The sequence below is a fragment of the Lissotriton vulgaris genome, chromosome 5 (genome assembly GCF_964263255.1).
Source record: "Lissotriton vulgaris chromosome 5, aLisVul1.2, whole genome shotgun sequence".
NCBI lineage: Eukaryota > Metazoa > Chordata > Amphibia > Caudata > Salamandridae > Lissotriton > Lissotriton vulgaris.
The window spans coordinates 471,042,059-471,061,199 of NC_141693.1; the positions used below are offsets into that span (position 1 = coordinate 471,042,059).

Below are 19,141 nucleotides of genomic sequence, written 5' to 3' on the forward strand. Positions count from 1 at the left end.
AGTGCGGAGTCCCTCAGGGCTCTGCATTATCCCCACTCCTGTTTAACCTCTACCTGCAACCGCTGATTGACTCTCTAGTGAACATGAGTTGTCGTGTGTTTAATTACGCCGACGACACCCAGTTGCTACTGAGTATTGACAATATGGCTTTAGCGCAGACCAATGCCCAGAACATCCTCAGACATACGGTTGGCTGGATGACGGCAAACCTGTTGAAAATAAACCCGGAAAAAACTGAGGTTTTGGTGGTTTCGACCGTAGCCTCACCCTGGAGTGACCTATATTGGCCCCATGAATTAGGCCCCAAACCGATACCACGTGATAAAGTAAAAAGTCTTTGTATCAAAATTGACAATGAGTTGTCAATGACCAGTCAGATTTCCTCCGTAGTAGGGATGTGCACCGGCCTGATCAGACAGCTGCGTAAGCTAGCTCCCCTTCTGTCTCTTTCCATGCTCCGTATGGTTGTCTCTGCTACAATCATCTCGAGGCTGGATTATGGGAACGCTCTCTACTTAGGTCTGCCTAAAACTCTGACAAATAGATTGCAGGTTGTCCTGAATGATGCGGCGCGACTAATCTTCAGGCTACCTAGAAGAACCCATGCCTCTCCTCTACTGCTTAAGCTACACTGGCTCCTTATTGAGCAGAGAGTGGAGTTCAAGAGCTTATGTACGGCCCATAAGGCAATTTATGGGCAAGCCCCCGCCTATATTAAAGAACACCTGGAGGTCTATAAGCCCAAACAAACTCTTAGGTCTTCTGATTCCCAGCTATTGGTTTGCCCCCGATATAAGTTAGCAACCAAAGGCGGGAGATCCTTTTCTGTTTTGGCTCCACAGATATGGAACAAACTACCGGAATCGCTCCGGAGAGAAGTAAATCTCCTGCGTTTTAGGAAGCTGCTAAAAACGCTTCTATTTAGGGAGGCATTTGGCCCATTTAAATAGTTGCTCTGTAGGCCTTTCTCTGCCTCTCTTACGCTTTGAATTATTGCTGTGTATCATCGGTCTTGAGCGCCTAGAGACCTGTAGGTGAGTTGGCGCTATATAAACCGAAGTTAACAACAATAACAATAACTGATATGTCGGACAGACAGCCAATCACTGATACTTAATTATGAGTGACCCAGAAAATGGGTTCATGGTTCCCTATCCCCGGATTTAGTATTACAAGGGGTACAAATAACTCTTGGACAAGGAAAATCCACACCCTTAAAAGCTGGCCCCTGAGGGTCCACTGAGAATCTAGGAATCACTGGGCGAATTTGTAATTCAAGGCCAATTCACTATGTAATTCCCCATTTTGCTAAAACTTTCTCTTTTACCTAATAAAATCTCCAGATGAAAGTAAACAGATCTGTGGGGTTTCCGTACTGCCGCTAGTGTTTGCATCAGATTTAAGTGCCTATCCTAATGAGGCTTTTAAGGGCTCCTTGGTTGAATAAATTCTCTGTTCAACAAGAACTTGTACCATTTGCCATCACTTCAAAGAAAGAGTTGCACCCTACTGATGTTTATCCTACAGCACCACCTCTTATGGACATTCCAGAAGAGATCACACCCTAGTCGTGCTAGGTAATCCACGGCAGAAGTTTCACCCTAAAAAACCTCACGGAAAAAGTTATAATCTACTACCTCATGGAGCCCGAGCTCTGCACCTACTTAACTTCTAGTGGTGGCTAGAACCAAGTCTAAAACTAAAGAAGATAATGCTTGCTTCCCACCTGCATCATCAAAGCCTCAACCAAATGCATTTCAGGGCCAGACTAGCCAATCAGTTTGGGAGCCCCACCACACACATGCAATACCCTGTAAATAAAAGGCATGAATAATCTAGCCTCGCAATTTAACTGGACGATGCTTGTATGATGCTCCGTGTAAGGAAGTATTTAGAACTAATAACAATTTCCCTTGCCAATCATCGGTCTTTTTTAAGGTCTTCTTAGATTTGGCACCAAGAAGCTATTAAGTTACACAAATTAATATCCTTAAAAATCTGTGGTCCATTGCGAGCATGAAGGGTAAGATGAAGCCCTCCTTGTCCTACCTCAGTGATTCATTGCCACTGGTAAGCAGTTGAAGGCTGCTGGTGATCATTAAATGTCTTATGGACCTGGGAACTAATTATTTGCGGTGGGCATTCTGGTTCTTTTGGGTACATTCATGCTGTGCTAGGAGCATTCATGTCTGCTGAGAGTTAGCATAGCCTGTATGAGGCTTTTGCGGTCTGCTGGGAGCATTCGTTGATTTTTTGTGGTGCATAATGGCCTTGTTGGGATTATTCATTGTCTGCTATGGACAGTGACAATCTGATGTAGTGGTGTAACTACTAGGGGTCAATGAGGGTACCTAAAACCTAGCAGCTTGGAACTAACTCTCCAGAGTGGAACTTGGATTTCAGCTTCTTTCTGGGCCATAAGATAGCCCTACTCCTAAACATAACAAATCCAGAAACTCCCAAGGTGCCACTCAGCAGGTTCTGAACTCTTTGGGGCTGCATCATATTCCTGTATGAAAGATTACCTCCAAATGTCTAGTGCGAGCTTCTCCAATGAGTAGCTCGCGAGCTACTGGTAGCTCTCCTGTGTACAGTCCTGCCTAATACATTAGAAGCTTTGGCTTGGCTGAATAAATATATGTATATCAAAACTCAAGTGTGTATTCAAGATTAAAATGTGTGTATTTTCAGAACTCGTGAGGTGGTTTTTGGAGAGACTTATTACTAATATCTTGGTGCCAGGGACATTGCAGCTATGGCTGTTATACATTACCCATGTAGAGGCATTCCACATTGATAAGGCATTTCTTACATTACTGCTGGAATCCGTGCCTTATACACTGAGGTGAACACTGCTGATAATATTGCATGTGGTGGGCACTAATGTAATCTTCTCTGATCCTGTCAGTATTAAGACTCTAAAAATAATAGTAACTCGTTAGGAATTTCATGAGTTGCTCATGCTTGGTGAAATTTGGAGACCCCTGGTTGGAGACCCAGGTCTAGTAACTTTGGGACCCTCATCGTACTCCCATGTGAGAGGTCACCCCCAAGTGACTAATATCAGACCAAGCAATCGGATACTACTCCTTGGTGTTGCGAGGCTGTGTCCTTAGGCTTGTGCACTGTATGCACATGTGTATTTTCACTCCCTGATATTCTGCGGGCCATACCCAAGAAATGCCCTATGAATCGGCCGGACCTTTCAAGAAAGAAATTGCATCACAGTGGGATTTTTGTGCAGCTTCCGGCCCTGTACCCTTTCCACTGCCTCTCGCGCCCTTCAGTAGCTTTAATCCCAATCATGTTTAGACGGGGATCCTATCCTGCGCTTTCTAAGGTAAACAGCCTTTACAACGAAACTTTTACAACGCACTACCATTACAACGCGGTCATTGCAACGCAAACCATTACAACGCATTGCGCTGGGGGGCGCTCTAGGATAGGGAATAAGTTTAATTTTCTATCCAACACCTTCCCTAGTGTCCACGGGGAGGGAGTTGGAATAGAAAATTAAACTTTTCACTATCCAGCACCTCTAAGCGCTATGCGTTGTAAAGGTATGCGATGTAAAAACCGTGTTGTAAAGGCATGTGGGGTAAAAGTATGCATTGTAACGTCATACATCCGCTTTCTAAGGGCCTCATTTATGAAAAGTGACGCATCTCTGCGAAAAAAACTGTGTTGTGTCACTTTTCATTGCGCCCTCCTTGCGACACCAATGATGTGTCATATTTACAGTATGACGTATCATGGCGTAAAGAGTTATAGATACGTCAGTATATCTGACGTATCTGTAGGAGCAAAAATGACGCATTGCTGGAGTGTGTCACAAAAGTGACGCAACTGCAGCTATAGGTCATTACACATGGCAAGTCCCATGTTAAATGTGCCTGCGTCAGTCTTACGCCTGCCATGAGACAGGCGTAAGATATTGATGCATTTGCGTCCTAGAAGTGGCGCAGTGAAATCTCATAGTTTTCACTGCGTCACTTCAATGACCCTTTCTTGCATCGGAACCCCCCCCATGCATACATTATTCCTGGCACAGTTATAATGTGGCGCACGGGTTTACAAAGTGAAGCATCTACCTAGATGCCTCACTTTGTAAATATTACTCAACTTGGTACATTTTTTACACTGCTGGTGCATCACAAAATGTGACGCACCGGCTGCGTAAAAGTGATGCAAGGCCTCGTAAGTAAGGCCCTAAGTTTCCAAAATGCACTACACAGCACACTTTGCTCATTCCACAATGCCACAGCTATGAGCAGTGGCCTTCTGTCAAGTTGTTGCGCCTGTAAAACAAATTAAGCTGTTTGGGCACTTTTTGAAGACTTGGTAAATTGCAGTAACTGGGGCAGTGAACATATGGAAAATATGCTCCTCATGCAAGTGTGTGTAGAATGAGTTCATTCACAGGTTGTAGAGGCTGTAGGGCAATAGTGGCTGGTTTGAGCGGGAAGAAGGCCTTGCTCACTTACCTGTAGCGGCGCTCTGATGCACAGCTCTTCGGCATAGTACACCAGCACGTCCCAGGGCGCGCTGAGCTTCAGGTAATGGATAGTCTTCCGCTCACTCACTGTCTCCTCCTACAAGTGGGAAAAAAGGGTCTTATTTGAGTTCACAACCACACTATGCACAGCACCACGTAATGGAATCACTCACGCCTGCGACCAGAGCCACCGTACCATAGGGTGCATATTGGTTTTCATACTGATGAGTATTTTAATTTTTTCACTTCCTCCCTTGTCCAATAGACTTCATCCACATTCTTCAATCATTTTCATAATTTCTCTTTCTTCTTTAGTCCTTTTCTCTTTTGGTCTACATGTAGTGGCCAATAGGGAACCTTATTTTTCTATATGTATTCCTCGTGCTATTTTATTCTATAATTTCTCATTCCCATTTTAGTGAGGTGTGAAATGCCATTTCGTCCCACAATTCCATTATATTTTCCCCGCTGTGCTCTTGCTTTTTCTTTTTCCCAAAACCTCCCAATTGGTATGCATAAGTGGGCTTCAGTGATCACTCAAGTATGCTCTCTGCCTCCTGCTTGCACCTCTGTTCCTTTTGTGAGTTAAGCCGTTGCTATGTTACACACTGCAGAGAGAGCCACAGGTGAGTGCCTGAAATATCTGAAGATGGTGAAAGGGGTTGGTGGATGCAGGGCGTCTGACAACAAATGGCAGAGGCTTCATCTGCTAACCTCGTTGCTTCTCCCCACCATTGAGTGAAGGGGGGCTGTTGAGTTTCTACTGGCAGCCCCTCAGTTGGCTCTGCTGATGTAGACCCTTAACCTGAGGCTCATCTGCTACTGGGCAACCAAGTCATGGTACCGCTTGCCTCACCCGCCACAGTATTACGTTTGCATAAGCGAGCCAGGCTCACGTGGTCAACCCAGAGAGGGGTGTTTTGTGTTTCCCCCTGCGTGCGTCAGTCCCGATAGTCACGCCCGGGACGTAGGGACGGGACTAGTTTAATAAAGGAACTAGGGTCAAAGCCCCACAGTTAAGTTAACCACCAGAGTTCATGTGTGTACCATTCATTAGCCACGGGGAACCATTATTCATTTGGGACCTACATCCATGTGCGGGTTTACTGCGTGAATACACAACACGCGGGGTAAGGTGGTTGTTGCTGGTTGTCCCAGCCTGGACAGCCCAATCGGCAACTGCCGTGACAAAAGTGCCCCAGCCATAGTGGTGGGGCAGTTTCATCACAGAGATCCCTGCAAGACAAGCAGGGATCTCTAGATATGGTAACAGTCCTCCCCCGAGAGAGCGGAGACCAGATCATCCACTGATCTGGAAGGCTGGCGAGCAACCTGCCTACCTATAAATAATCCCCAGTCCCTAAATTCTCAAGTGAGGAGCAAAGAGTGAGATTGGATTTTGGATTTTATGAAGTCTTTGGATTGATGTAGCAGTCAAACCTTAGAACAAAAAAAATAGAAAGGTATGCTTGGATTAAACTTAGCCGCCAGCGAACTTTCAGGCCTGCATTCAACGCCATCATTTGTGCCCACTGTGACACTATAGACAGAGACGTACCTTATGCAAATCAGTGATGGTGCTGACCCAATAGGAGCAGTCTAGCCCGGACTGCCTGGCAAAGTCCCTTCTTGAACCGAACACAAGCAATCCCAGACTGGTTTCAGCCCTTTTAGACCTCGTCACTGAGGTATAGGTTGTGTCATATGGTACAGTGAGCCAGAACTCATGTATTTCTATACCCTTCATAGCTAAGGTGTCTACTGCAACAAACAATAAGGTGATCAAAGGAATGCGTAAATTAATCTCAACAACTGGTGATAACTCAAGACCGCATACCAGTTCACTCTAGACACAGAGCTGTGATAGGAACATTCCAGCCTGACCTGCCACGCAAAACCTCACTGATGAAGCGGAAGCAGGCCAAACTGGACTGGATTTGATTGTGGTCCTGTCTGGAGGAGACCTAACCTTGAAAATGTAATCAGACTCTTCCCCATAGGGGCAAGTCACAAGAATATAGATAAGAGCTGGTGATGCCTGCAGTATATTACTGGGCATTATTCACTGACCAAACACAAGTCATAACACTTGGGGCTGTATTACACCAAGTGCCCTGGGGGACAAAGGGTGTGTGCGCCGCTTTGTGCGCTCCTGGGCACTTTGGTATTACTGAAGGGGCAGCCCCTTCTGTAATACTGTAAGCACTGGTTCATATATAGCACCAGCATCATCTTGAGAGGACATTCCCTCACTTGCAGTAGGTCATGGCCCCTGCAAATGAGGGAATCACTTTGCCTCTGTGTCGTATTATGGATGCGGGTGCCAAGGCAAAGAAGCCATCAGGTGGTACACTGGCAGTGTGTCCCCAGAGAACAGCCCTCAGGATGGGGGGAAAGAAAGTTCCATGCCCTGCCAGACACCACCCTGCAAGTGGTTGCAGTCACTCACTGCACCCGCCTGAAAGGGGATCTCTCTCCCCTCTTGAAAGTGCAGGTGGGGTGCCACTTGCACAGTGAAACACAGAGAGGCTTGTAAACAGCCACTACATATTTCACTTGAATACGCTGCCACCCAGGGCAGCACAAGTTGGCAGCTACCTTGAGGTCAGCGCATTGACCATAATAGGGCGCACTTAGCCTGTTTGGCCCAGCGCACCTTTTGAAAGGGAAAGTGCGCCCTTTGTATAATAAGGACCTAGAGTAACATGATGGGCTTGGCTGCCTCAGTGCAGAGCACATGTTTTTATGCACCTGCAGTACATAAAGTCCGTTAATTTAACCCGGAAATACCTCTGTATAATTGCGCTATTTTAGACAGCCCAGCTCAGAAACAGAAAGAGGAAAATCTTGCTTACTGTTTCTGAAAGTAGCTGCCTGAAAATCTAGCTCTAACTCGGAGAAATATCAAGTTACATAAATTGATTTCACGTAACACAGGTACATAAAAACAGGAGTTCGGCTCTGTGCTGAGGTAGCAAAAACCTGCAGGAAACTGCGAACATCTAATTAAGTTTTGACATGTAAAACTGGATTCAGGGTAATTAGGACACCACCCTGATTGAATGCACATGTCTTCTTTTTCTAATTTTTGTCAGCATTCATAATGGCGCACTGACATGTCACAACTATATTACCACACAATGGGGCACATGCATCAAAGTTTCATTTTGCAAATAACAATTAGCAATTTATAAGAAATCGCTATTTGGTAATAGCAAAATGCAATGCATCAATACAAACAGCAAATAGCGGTTTTAAAATTACGATTCCTTAAGAATCGCAAACGCAATAAGGGAATTTCTATTTGTAATTGCGACTCCATTCTTTCCTAGGGGCCTCAAGGCCCATAGATGAGAATGGTCTTGCATTGCCTAAATTGCGATTACCTAATTGTAAACCCAAATTAAGTAATGCAAAGGCAAGGGTGCCCGGAGGTCTTAGGCCACGCTGAGGGATCCCTAACAAAAATAGATGCACAGGGGCATGTGTGCACCACATGGCACTTTGAAAATGTAATTTTGTGTATTTTACTAAGTATGCACCATCGATTTGAAGTTGATGGTAATTAGTGTTTCCTAAATGCACATGTTGCATTTAGGAATTGCTTCTTGCATGTGCATTGCGATTCCTTATTTGCATTCACAATTTAGGGAATCGCGATTCCCTAAATTACGATTTTAAAAACGTTCATGCATTGAAAGCTGCCATTTTGTGATCGCAAACGGACGATTTTTGCGAATCGCACTGTTTGCATGTGCCACAACAACTTTCTCGACCACATTCTGACTACCACTCTGTCATGTGCATAGTGATATTCCACCTGACAATATACTTACTAAAGGAGCAAACCATGGGCCCAATTTACAAAAAAACTGTAATTCTACATCCATTATATTACTCCTGGGAGCAGATTACTCATTTCTGGAATTCGAAAAATAGCAATAGTTCAGCTAGAAAGACGCACCAGTCACAAGTCTTTTGGTGTAATACTAGCAATGCCAAGTTATCTTTTTGTGAGTTATTTCCCAAAAGCGTGATTGTACACATAGTTGCAATACACGTTATGGAAAAGGCAGCCACACTGTGCAAATCCATTTTTTTTCATTTTCTTCTTTTTCTCCATTGAGAAAATATTTTTTCCTGTGGATAAATTCCCTTCTCCCACACCCCCAGAAGTTTTGGGAATGTTCTGTCTCCTTTTCCGCCATGGAAGCGGACGTATTTCAGCAATTTCCACGGCCAGAATGCGTCGAAGAGGAATAGTTGACTCTCCACAAGCTCACAAGTTTGTACGCATTAACAAACTCTAAAACGAAAACAGTGCCTTGACCTGCCTTCTCCGCACCCCCTTGTGTGAGCCTTACTATTGTGTAACTGTATACAGCAGTGTTGTAAAAGTCTTTAGGAGTCACTGCATCAACAACTGACAGGTATCTTTTGTGGACATATAACAGGTGAAAATTGAACCATTGTTTGTCGAAAATAGACGTTTACTGCCAAAAATGTCAACGTGATTCAAGCTCTATATTTATAAGTCGACGAATTTCAAATTAATTACTGCAAAATAAAGGTTTAGTGGCATTGTGGCATACTATAGCCTCATTTCCACAGTGCCACAATATAGCCGTAGCCCTTGATGTTAGATTACTACCTTACATAGTGGAGAAGTGTGGCTCAACGGTTAGAGCAGGCAGACCTCGATGAAGAGCTCTGGCCAGGGACCAGGGTTCGATTCCTGCCCCGGCGGGGTCTCGGGCTCATTAATTCCCCTGAGCGGGGTCTCGGGCTCATTAATTCCCCTGACCGGATATTCTTGCCTCAGTGCCTATTCAGATCATGGGTCCCACGCTGCAACTCTGGGCAATAGCTTGCTTAGTCTCCACAACGGCCCCCACAACGCGAGGGATGCCTGGTCTGCACCATGGGGGTGCCCAGGAGTGGACACTTCACAGGGAAAGCCAGGAAGGGTTCCCTTGTGGTATTCGTACAAGCGCCGGGAAACCCACTGCGGGTAGCTGTGCGCTATACAAGTACAAAAACATTTACATTTACATCCACAATAGACAGCTTCAGTGCCACACCACAGCAACAGTATTGTACCACACGTCTTCATTTCCACAGTGCTGTGCCCCATCCTTGCACCAAGAGGGCCACAATCACAGAATTTGTACCTCAGTACATACTATGGCCCTGATTTGAGTTGGGCAGACAGAATACTCTGTCGTATATGTGACAGAGTACCCTGCCAACCAAACTCTCTGTCTGTGTACCCTGTTTATGGTTGGACTGAAAGGTTTACGCTGACGGCGTAAAACTTCCTCCAACGTCACGAGGGAGTCGGGGCTGTCAAAGTTAAGCCATCCAACTTTGTTTCTTATTATAGTGGGCGGCCAGAGGGCTCTTTTTTTACTGTTCAACAGTAATAAGAGAAACTGACCACAACACCATTGGAGGAAGCTTGCATGGTGTGAGAGCTTTCAGTTTTTCAAAAACACATTCCCAATTTGGGACTTTGTTTCTGAAAAATAAAAAAACTTCAGAAAAGTTTGAAGGCCTCACAAAAGCATCATGTTTGACGGGGGCGTCGGTCAGTCGTTTCCTACATTGTTAGGAACCGTCAGGATGGTGGTTCCTATCAATGTACAGAACTGTCCGCAAGGCCAGCCGACAACTTAAAATTTGGCGGGCGGAGGTCCCTCTGGATGTTGGAGTTAAAGTCCTGAGCCACCCCGATTGACCTATCTCTATCCACCAAAGTCAATATATGGCACTGTGCCTGAGTTATTATAAAGTTGACCACAACTTCACTACTATAGAGTCTGAGAAAGGTGTCAGTTCCAAGGTGTCATGCCACAGCCTCGGTATCATGGCATCAACCAGACTTCCAACAGGAATCTTGAGAACAATACAACAGCTTCACTACTACTGTATCTCACCAAAGCCCCAACATCACAGTTTTACACCACAGTCTCACTGCCACAATATCTCCTCACACTCTCACTAGAACAGCATCTCTGCAACAGGCCGCTTCATGGCCTCACTATCACAGAGTACCCCTGTGGTCTCAATGCCACGGAGCCATGCCATTGCCACTACCACAGTCTCACTATCACAGTTCGGCTCCACAACCTCAGTACCAGTGCCTCACCCCAATCTCCCTCTCAAAGTTCCATTACAAGATCACAACATCCCAGTGCCACCTACAAACTAATTAGCCAAGTGGTATAGTCCTGCCCAATTCCTGCAACAGAGACCCTATGCCACCAAGTACATTCAATGCTGCTGCTGCACACACCGCCACTCTACTACCTAACTGTTGGCACAAGTTAATCCAACCTACACTGTCAAGGTCAGTGGCAACTAGTCACTACGATGCTTTGTTTCATAGCTCTCAGAAACACAGACAGGAGAGAGAGAGATAGAGACGGAGACAGATAGAGAGAGAGGAAGAGAAACAGAGACAGAGACACAGAGATAGAGAAAGGTTAGTCAAAGTATGAGAAAGGAAGATATGGGCTTCTAACAAGGCCCTTGGTGTCACCTTCTCACCTTCTCCATTAAGAGACCCACTTTGCGCAGATTCTTCAGGAACTTCTTCCTCCAGTACTCGTTTGCCCTGCGGTTCCGCTCCCATCGGGACTCCGAGACATCCTGGTCCATCTCCTTGTAGGCGTATTTCACCTTCCTCTTCTTGTGCGGGCGCATCTTCTCCTCCCAAACCAGCACAAAATCTGCAGAGCACAGGAGAGTCAGTGAGTCCTCTGACTTCTAACATCATCATTTGACATCACACAGAGAGCCATTTATGCCACTTTAGGGAGGGCTTCACATCTACCAGAGTCTCTCACATGAACACTCTAAGGAATACCTGCCTCATGCTCAGAGAAGGCTGTACCTTATTTCTTTCAGTTCAGGTAATAAATGTCAACACTGTCAAAGTTTCTCAAAATGGCCTGCTCATCCCAAATCTAAATATGAAAATGTGTTTTTAGACATCCCTTTCATTTGCTTCCCAGTAGTTCAGCACAGGATTCAATGACCTGACCGAACACAGCACAAATGCAAATAACTCACTCATTAAATCAACTCTACGGATCACAGACACAGGGGCCCGATTACGATTTTGGCAGGGCGGTGCCGGGTCCGCCCCCCCCCCCGCTTCGTCGCCAAAGCCGTGGTCAGACAGCCCACCAGATTAGGAGTTTCCTCCTGTCTGGGGGGCCTTGTTTTTGATGTTCCCATGCCGGTGCCCTGAAAATGGGAATGCCAAAATCAGTTCCTGCATGGCATGGACTGAAAAGTCCATTCCATGCAGGAGCTGGTGTGCATGCACACAGAGGGTCACATGTTGTCCCCATTGTGTGTATCCACATGGCGTGAGGCACTAGGGGGTCCTGCAGTTCTCCCTTTGTTTCCTCTCTGACACGGTTTTCATGGCGTTTCCACCACCATGAAAATCGTGGCGGAGAGGAAACTTGTCCCGCCAAACATATTACTGCCTCCTGACCCCCGCCAAACTGCCAGGGAATTGTGGTCCCTGGTGGCTGCAGCGGGCTATGGTGGTCCTACTGCTCATATCGCAATAGGGAGTTCGGGAGACCGCCACCGCTGCGCCCCCGTGAGTCTGGCGGTCCATGAACCGCCACCCTCGTAATAGGGGCCATGATGTTTTCTCAGCGCCCTGTTTTAGAGCCAGTATGTACTCTGTGTTCACAAAACATGCATTAACTTTAGAGAGGACCAAACAATCTCCAGCACCAAAAACATGTCTGTTCACCAGAAATGCCAAGCTCAAAGTACTGGTCTTTGGTACTTACTCACCCTCATTCACAATAAGCCCCACCAGTTGCCCTTTCAATAAATCTTGGGCATTGGTGAGCTTGTGGGAAATGCAGGCGGCAGAGTGGATCTACTAAGCTAACTAAGGCATTGCCAGCACCCTGCCCAGCACATCCTCCTCCTATCTTTCAGAGCAGGTGTGCAGCATGTGGTCAGACACGGTAAAGTAACTTGCTTGCTTGTGTCCAAGAACTGCAGAGAACCTACACTCGATGAGAAGAGGAGACATTGTCTTTTTGCCAGGCTTTGGAAAAAATTTAAGTGTTCAGTTTCTGTATGAGACTTACTTCTGGACAAGGTAGTAGCCAGGAAAATAAAACAGCCCCCACTTAGAACAATAAGGCACTACATGAGTGAGGGAAGAACTGATTAGCAACCCTTTCTCGGAAGGTCCATTGCAGCTGTTCCTGATAGTAAAGTTTCCTTCTTTCTTTCTCTTTTTTTCCTTTTCATGTTTCTTTCCTTCTTCACGTTCTTCTTTTAATCCTTCCAACTTTCTTTCCATCCTGTTTTCTCTCCTTCATCCTATCTTTCGTTCCTCTTTTACATTCTTCTTTCCTTCCTTTAGCATTCTCATTCCCATCAATTACACTGGCCTATCGTATTAATGTACAGAATATGACAAGAAGAATGCATGAAAGGGGCTAAAAGGCAAGTGGAAACGAAGACAAATGACGATTTGTACGGGTACGAAGTGTGAGAAAACTCTGCATCAGGGAAGCGTTCCTTCGGTGGAGTGTTGGCTATTCCCACCCATCCACCCATGGATGTTGGCGCATTCCCAGATTAACCTTTACTGGTAGGCCTAAGAATGTGTCAAAATGCTGGACATCCTCAGGGGTTGGAGTAATGAGGAGAAATGTCTTAATTTCTATTTGCGGTTTTTGCAGCACACATAGAAAGAGGAGGATGCCTCAGGAGATTGTTTTTGTGCAGGAAGGAACACAAACCTGCTTGCAACGTAGGCACCCGCGCACCATGCAAGTCTTCACCTCCTATGACAGGGCTTGGAAGAGGATGATGGAGAAGTGGACAGGTCTTCACCTCCTGTGACAGGATAAGAGAGAGAGGGGGGCAGGTCTTCACCTCGTGTGACAGGTCCTGGGAGAAGATGAAAGAGAGGGGGACAGGTCTTGACCTCCTGTGACAGCGCCTTGAAGAGGATGAGAGAGAGGGGGACAGGTCTTGACCTCCTGTGACAGCGCCTGGGAGAGGATGAGAGAGAGGGGGACAGGTCGTCACTTCTGGGAGAGCGGGGCAGGTCTTCACCTCCTGTGATAGGTGCAGGGAGAGGACGAGAGAGAAGTGGACAGATCTTCACCTCCTGTGACAGTGACTGGGGGAGGATGAGAGAGAAGGGGAGATGTCTTCACCTCCTGTAACAGGGCCTGAGAGAGAGAAGGGACAGGTCTTCACCTCCTGTGACCATGCGTGGGAGAGGATGAGAGAGAGGGGGCCAGGTCTTCACCTCCTGTGACAGGGCCTGGGAGAGGATGAGGGAGAAGGGGACAGGAATTAACCTCCTGTGACAGGGCCTGGGAGAGGATGAGAGAGGGGCTAAAAGGTATTCAAATCCTGTGACAGGTCCTGGGAGAGGACGAGAGAGAAGTGGATAGATCTACACCTCCTGTGACAGTGACTGGGGCAGGATGAGAGAGAGGGGACAGATCTTCATCTCATGTGACAGGGCCTGAGAGAGAGAAGGGACAGGTCTTCACCTCCTGTGACCTTGCCTGGGAGAGGATGAGAGAGAGGGGGACACGTCTTCAAGTCCTGTGACAGTGCCTGGGACAGGACGAGAGAGAGAGGTGGACTGGTCTTCACCTCCTGTGACAGGTCCTGGAAGATGATGAGAGAGAGGGTGACAGGTCTTCACCTCCTGCGACAGGGACTGGGAGAGGATGAGAGAGAAGGTGACAGGTCTTCAAGTCCTGTGACAGCACCTGTGACAGGACGAGAGAGAGGGGGGACAGGTCTTCACCTCCTGTGACAGGGCCTGGGGGAGGAGGAGAGAGACATTGACAGGTCTTCACCTCCTGTGACAGGGCCTGGGAGAGGATGAGAGAGAGGTGGCAGGTCTTCAAGTCCTGTGACAGCACCTGGGACAGGATGAGAGAGAGGGGGGACAGGTCTTCACCTCCTGTGACCACGCCTGGGAGAGGATGAAAGAGAGGTGGCAGGTCTTCACCTCTGTGACAGGGCCTGGGAGAGGATGAGAGAGACATTGACAGGTCTTCACCTCCTGTGACAGGGCCTCGGAGAGGATGAGAGAGAGGTGGCAGGTCTTCAAGTCCTGTGACAGCACCTGGGACAGGACGAGAGAGAGGGGGGACAGGTCTTCACCTCCTGTGACCACGCCTGGGAGAGGATGAGAGAGAGGTGGCAGGTCTTCACCTCCTGTGACAGGGCCTGGGAGAGGATGAGAGAGAGGGTGACAGGTCTTCACCTCCTGTGACAGGGTCTGGAGATGATGAGGGAGAGGGGGACATGTCTACACCTCCACTGAAAGGGGCAATGATAGCAAAATCGAGAGGAGGACCTCCATTGAAAGAAACCAGGAGAGGGCGAGGAGTGGGGCAAATCTTCCCCTTCTGTGTCGCGACCTGGAAGAGGATAAGAGTTAAGGACACATCTTCTCATCCAGGACTAGGAGAAAATGAGAAAAGGTCAAGTCTTCCACTTTAGTGACAGGGTCTAAGAGAGGATGAGGAAAAAGGGGAAGGTCATCACCTCCAGTGAGAGGGAGTGGGAGAGAAACGAGGATAGATGGACAGGTGTTCATCTCTAGTCCCAAAGACCAAAAGAGGATGAGAGAGATGACAAAAGGTCTTCAGCTCCAGGAATGGCAGCGGAGGGAGAGTGGGATAAGTCTTCAACTCTAGTTAAAGGGGATGTGGAAGAAGAAGGACAGGAGGACAAGTCTTCATCTCCTGTGAAAGGGCCTGAGAGAGAGAGATGAGTCTTCATCTTGAGGACATGGAGAGGATGATGAGGAGTGGAATATGTCTTCAACTATAGCAACGGGGATCGAATAAAGTGGTGATAGGGAAAGGTCATCACCGCCGGTAAAAGAGACAGCGAGAGTCATAGAGATCGGGAGAGACAAGTCTTCACCTCCTGCAGTTGAGAATGGAAGTTGAAAGAGGGGAAGGCTGACAGGGAGAGGACAAGGGAAAATGGAATAGGTCCTCACCTCTAATAACGGGTATTTAGAGAGTATGAGTTGGAGCGGGAGATGCCTTCATCTCCAGTGACAGGGAATAGGATTGAAAGAAGAGGTGAGGGACAGGACCTCACCACCCATCACAGGCACTGGGAAAGATTGAAAGGGGGAGGGGTGTCCTTCATTGAAGAGGAGCTGGACAGGACTTCACCTCCCATGACAGGCGGATGAAGAAGATTAGAACTTAAGCAGAGGATCAGACCTTCACCTCAAGTGACAGGAAATTGAAAAGGACGAGGAAGAAAAAGGCAAACCTTCATCGTAAGTGACAGATAATTGAAGAGTATCTGGAAGAGAGGGCAAGACCATCATCTTCAGGAACTAGTGTTGGGAATGGAGGAACAAAGGGAGAAACCTTCAAATTAAGTGAAAAGGGTTTGGAGAGGATGAGGAATAAGGGTTGGCCTTGGGTGACAATGACAAGCACTGGGAGATGGTAAGGAGATGCTCTACCATCAGGTCCAGAACCAAACAGTGGCAAGGATGAAGCTTTTAATTGTACAGCAGGTGAAGTGCATCCAGGACAGGGATGTGCGGGCCTACGGTGCCACAATTATGGCTATCTTTTACTAACAATGTGTGGTAAGGAGACCCATTTTGCCTACTTGCCTATTGGCCTATCTCACCCTTACTACACTACTGAGCACTGGGGGCCAGTGAGGAGGGGATGGAAAAGACCACAATCACTGACATCCATTGAGAGAGGAAGAGAGGGACAATCCTCCACCTCAAGTGACAGGCATTGTGCCTCTATGATACTTAATAAAGACAGGTCTTTGCATTCATTTTGAATTATTGCTCTTGCATTATTATGGAAGTTGAAAAAAAGGATCATGTGATTCCCCTAGAAGAAGGGCACAGGCAGAAGGATCCACCCCCGGTCATGCTTACCCACTTTGTTCTTTCTGTCACGGAACAAGTTCCCCTTGGATTCTGGGCAGAATCCATCATCTTCACCATATAAGTATATGGGATCATCATCATCATCCTCCAATTCATACTCTTCATCCTGCGGGTTTTAAAGAAGACAGAAGGATTTCATTAAAAGTTTGTATAAGAATTTCACAGTAACCAGTGCAAACAAGGGCACTAGAGAAGGAGTCTGAATAGAGGGAATCTACTGCTACCAGTGCACTCACTGACACTCCACAAGAACACTGAACACTGGGCTTACTCTGTAACCCCCGCAGTCGAGGACACTCTAAAAGGTCACTGTATACAGGGATTCCACTGCAACTAGTGCAGACAAGGACACTATGCAAGGACACTGAATATAAAAATTTCACTGCAACCAGTGCACCCAAGGACACTATGCAAGGACACTGAATAAATGGATTCCACTGCACCCTGTGCACTCAAGGATACCATACATGGACTCTGTAGTCTGGGATTCCATTGTAACCAGTGCTCTCAAGGACACTATACAAGCATTTTTTACTCTGGGATTCCAGTGTAACCAATGAACCCAAGGGCACTATATTAGAACTCAGTATCCTGGGATTCCACTGTAACCAGTGGGTTCAAGGACACTATACAAGGGCTCTGTTTTCTAGGATTCCACTGTAACCAGTGCACTCAAGGACACTATACAAGCATTTTTACTCTGGGATTCAAGTGTAACCAATGAGCCCAAGGGCACTATATTAGAACTCAGTATCCTGGGATTCCACTGTAACCAGTGGACTCAAGGACACTATAGAAGCACTCCGTATTCTGGGATTCCACTGTAACCAGTGCACTCAAGGACACTATAGAAGCACTCCATATTCTGGGATTCCACTGTAACCAGTGCACTATAGGACACTATACAAGGGTTCTGTTGTCTAGGATTCCACTGTAACCAGTGCACTCAAGGACACAATAGAAGCACTCCGTATTCTGGGATTCCAATGTAACCAGTGCGCTCAAGGACACTATACAAGAGGGCTCTGTTTTTGAGGATTCCACTGTAACCAGTGCACTCAAGGACACAATAAAAGCACTCCGTATTCTGGGATTCCACTGTAACCAGTGCGCTCAAGGACACTACACAAGAGGGCTCTGTTTTCGAGGATTCCACTGTAACCAGTGCACTCAAGGACACTATAGAAACACTCCGTATTCTGGGATTCCACTGTAACCAGTGCACTATAAGACACTATACAAGCACTCTGTATTCTGGGATTCCATTGTAACAAGTGCACCCAAAGACACTATACTAGAACTCTATATTCTGGGATTCCCCTGTAACCTGTGCACTCAAGACTGTTATGCAAAGACTCTGTATTCTAGAATTCCACTGTAACTAGAGCACTAAAGGACACTATACAAGGGTTCTGTATTCTTTGATAGCATTGTAACCACTGTACACATGGGCACTATACAAGGACTCTGTATTCTGGGTTAGCAATGTAACCAGTGCATTCAAGGAAGTTATACAAGGACTCTGTATTCTGGGATTCCATTGTAACCAATGCATTCAAGGACACTATACAAGGACTTCATATTCTGGGATTTATTGTAACCAGTGTACTCAAAGACACTATCCAAGTATTTTGAATATTGGGTAAAGATCTAAGCAGAGGAAGAGGTTGGAATAATACTATCGAGCTACATTCAATGGCAGGCTGGATGGAGCACCCAACGCATCACTGGAAAATGTTGTCACACCACAGCAACAGTGAATGAGCATCACCACTTAAATTGGGGTATTCCCAAAAAGTTAATTTTTCAATAATTGTGTCAAATTTGCCCATTCCTTAACACATTTTTCCATATATGCGGACAAAAAGGCGAGTTTTACTTAATTGTTAAAGACCGCAGCACAGCAGTATCTTTAGATGAAGTGTGAAAGAAGAGGTGAACCAACATTCAGAACAGAATAAGAAATATGCAATTGTAGGAAAGTGGCCTTTCTGACATGGTTGCCCCCAATTGTTGCCTTGGATTTCATTTGGTTTTGACTGGAAGTGCACTGAGCTCCTGCTAACCAGGTCTCAAGTGCCGGATCAGTTTCCCAAAAACTGTTCAATTGTACCCCAATCGGCCATACCGTTAGCACTCCCTGCATGTGCCTAGTAAGTGGTGCTCCTGGTACCTAGGGCAAGGAGGGTAAAGAGGGACCTTAAGGGCTGCAGCACGAATTGTACAATCCGAACGGATCCCTCACGTACCTTGGTGCAGACATAAGTCAAAACACGACATGGCACACATCCCTGTGTAACCTGTGAATGTGATAGAGTGCACACCAATTTTAATCCACATAAATCATGATTTTTTAAAGCTCAGCCACGAAGGTTATAGCCAAACAGTTAAAAACAAGAATCTAATGTAATCCATGTAATCAACTTAATTCCAATTTCTTAAATGATTTTGGAGTTTAAAGAGAAGCAACGTGGTTCCAATCTTTCAAAGCAGAAGAAATGCATATTCAAGCTTATTTCTAAAACATGGGGGAATTGACTTTGCATCCTTGTAAATCATATTGATGTTCACCCAATGCATTTTGGGCAAAGAAGACCTTCGTCAAGAGTAACTATAATGTAAGGGAAGATCCATCAGTAATCATCGAAAATCTCTAAGCCCCAAAACATAAATATGTAAAA

General features: G+C 46.3%; 1 protein-coding gene across 1 annotated transcript in view; it reads right to left on the bottom strand.

Annotated features, from left to right (window-relative positions):
• ANO7 (anoctamin 7) overlaps positions 1-19,141 on the bottom strand; it is a 257,551-nt gene that overhangs the window by 172,248 nt on the left and 66,162 nt on the right. Inside the window, exons 2-4 of the mRNA XM_086921911.1 lie at positions 16,449-16,566; positions 11,045-11,226; positions 4,485-4,592 (exon numbers count right to left, since the gene is read on the bottom strand). Coding sequence (XP_086778037.1) covers positions 4,485-4,592; positions 11,045-11,226; positions 16,449-16,566 — 408 coding nt within the window. The remainder of the gene's footprint in view (positions 1-4,484; positions 4,593-11,044; positions 11,227-16,448; positions 16,567-19,141) is intronic.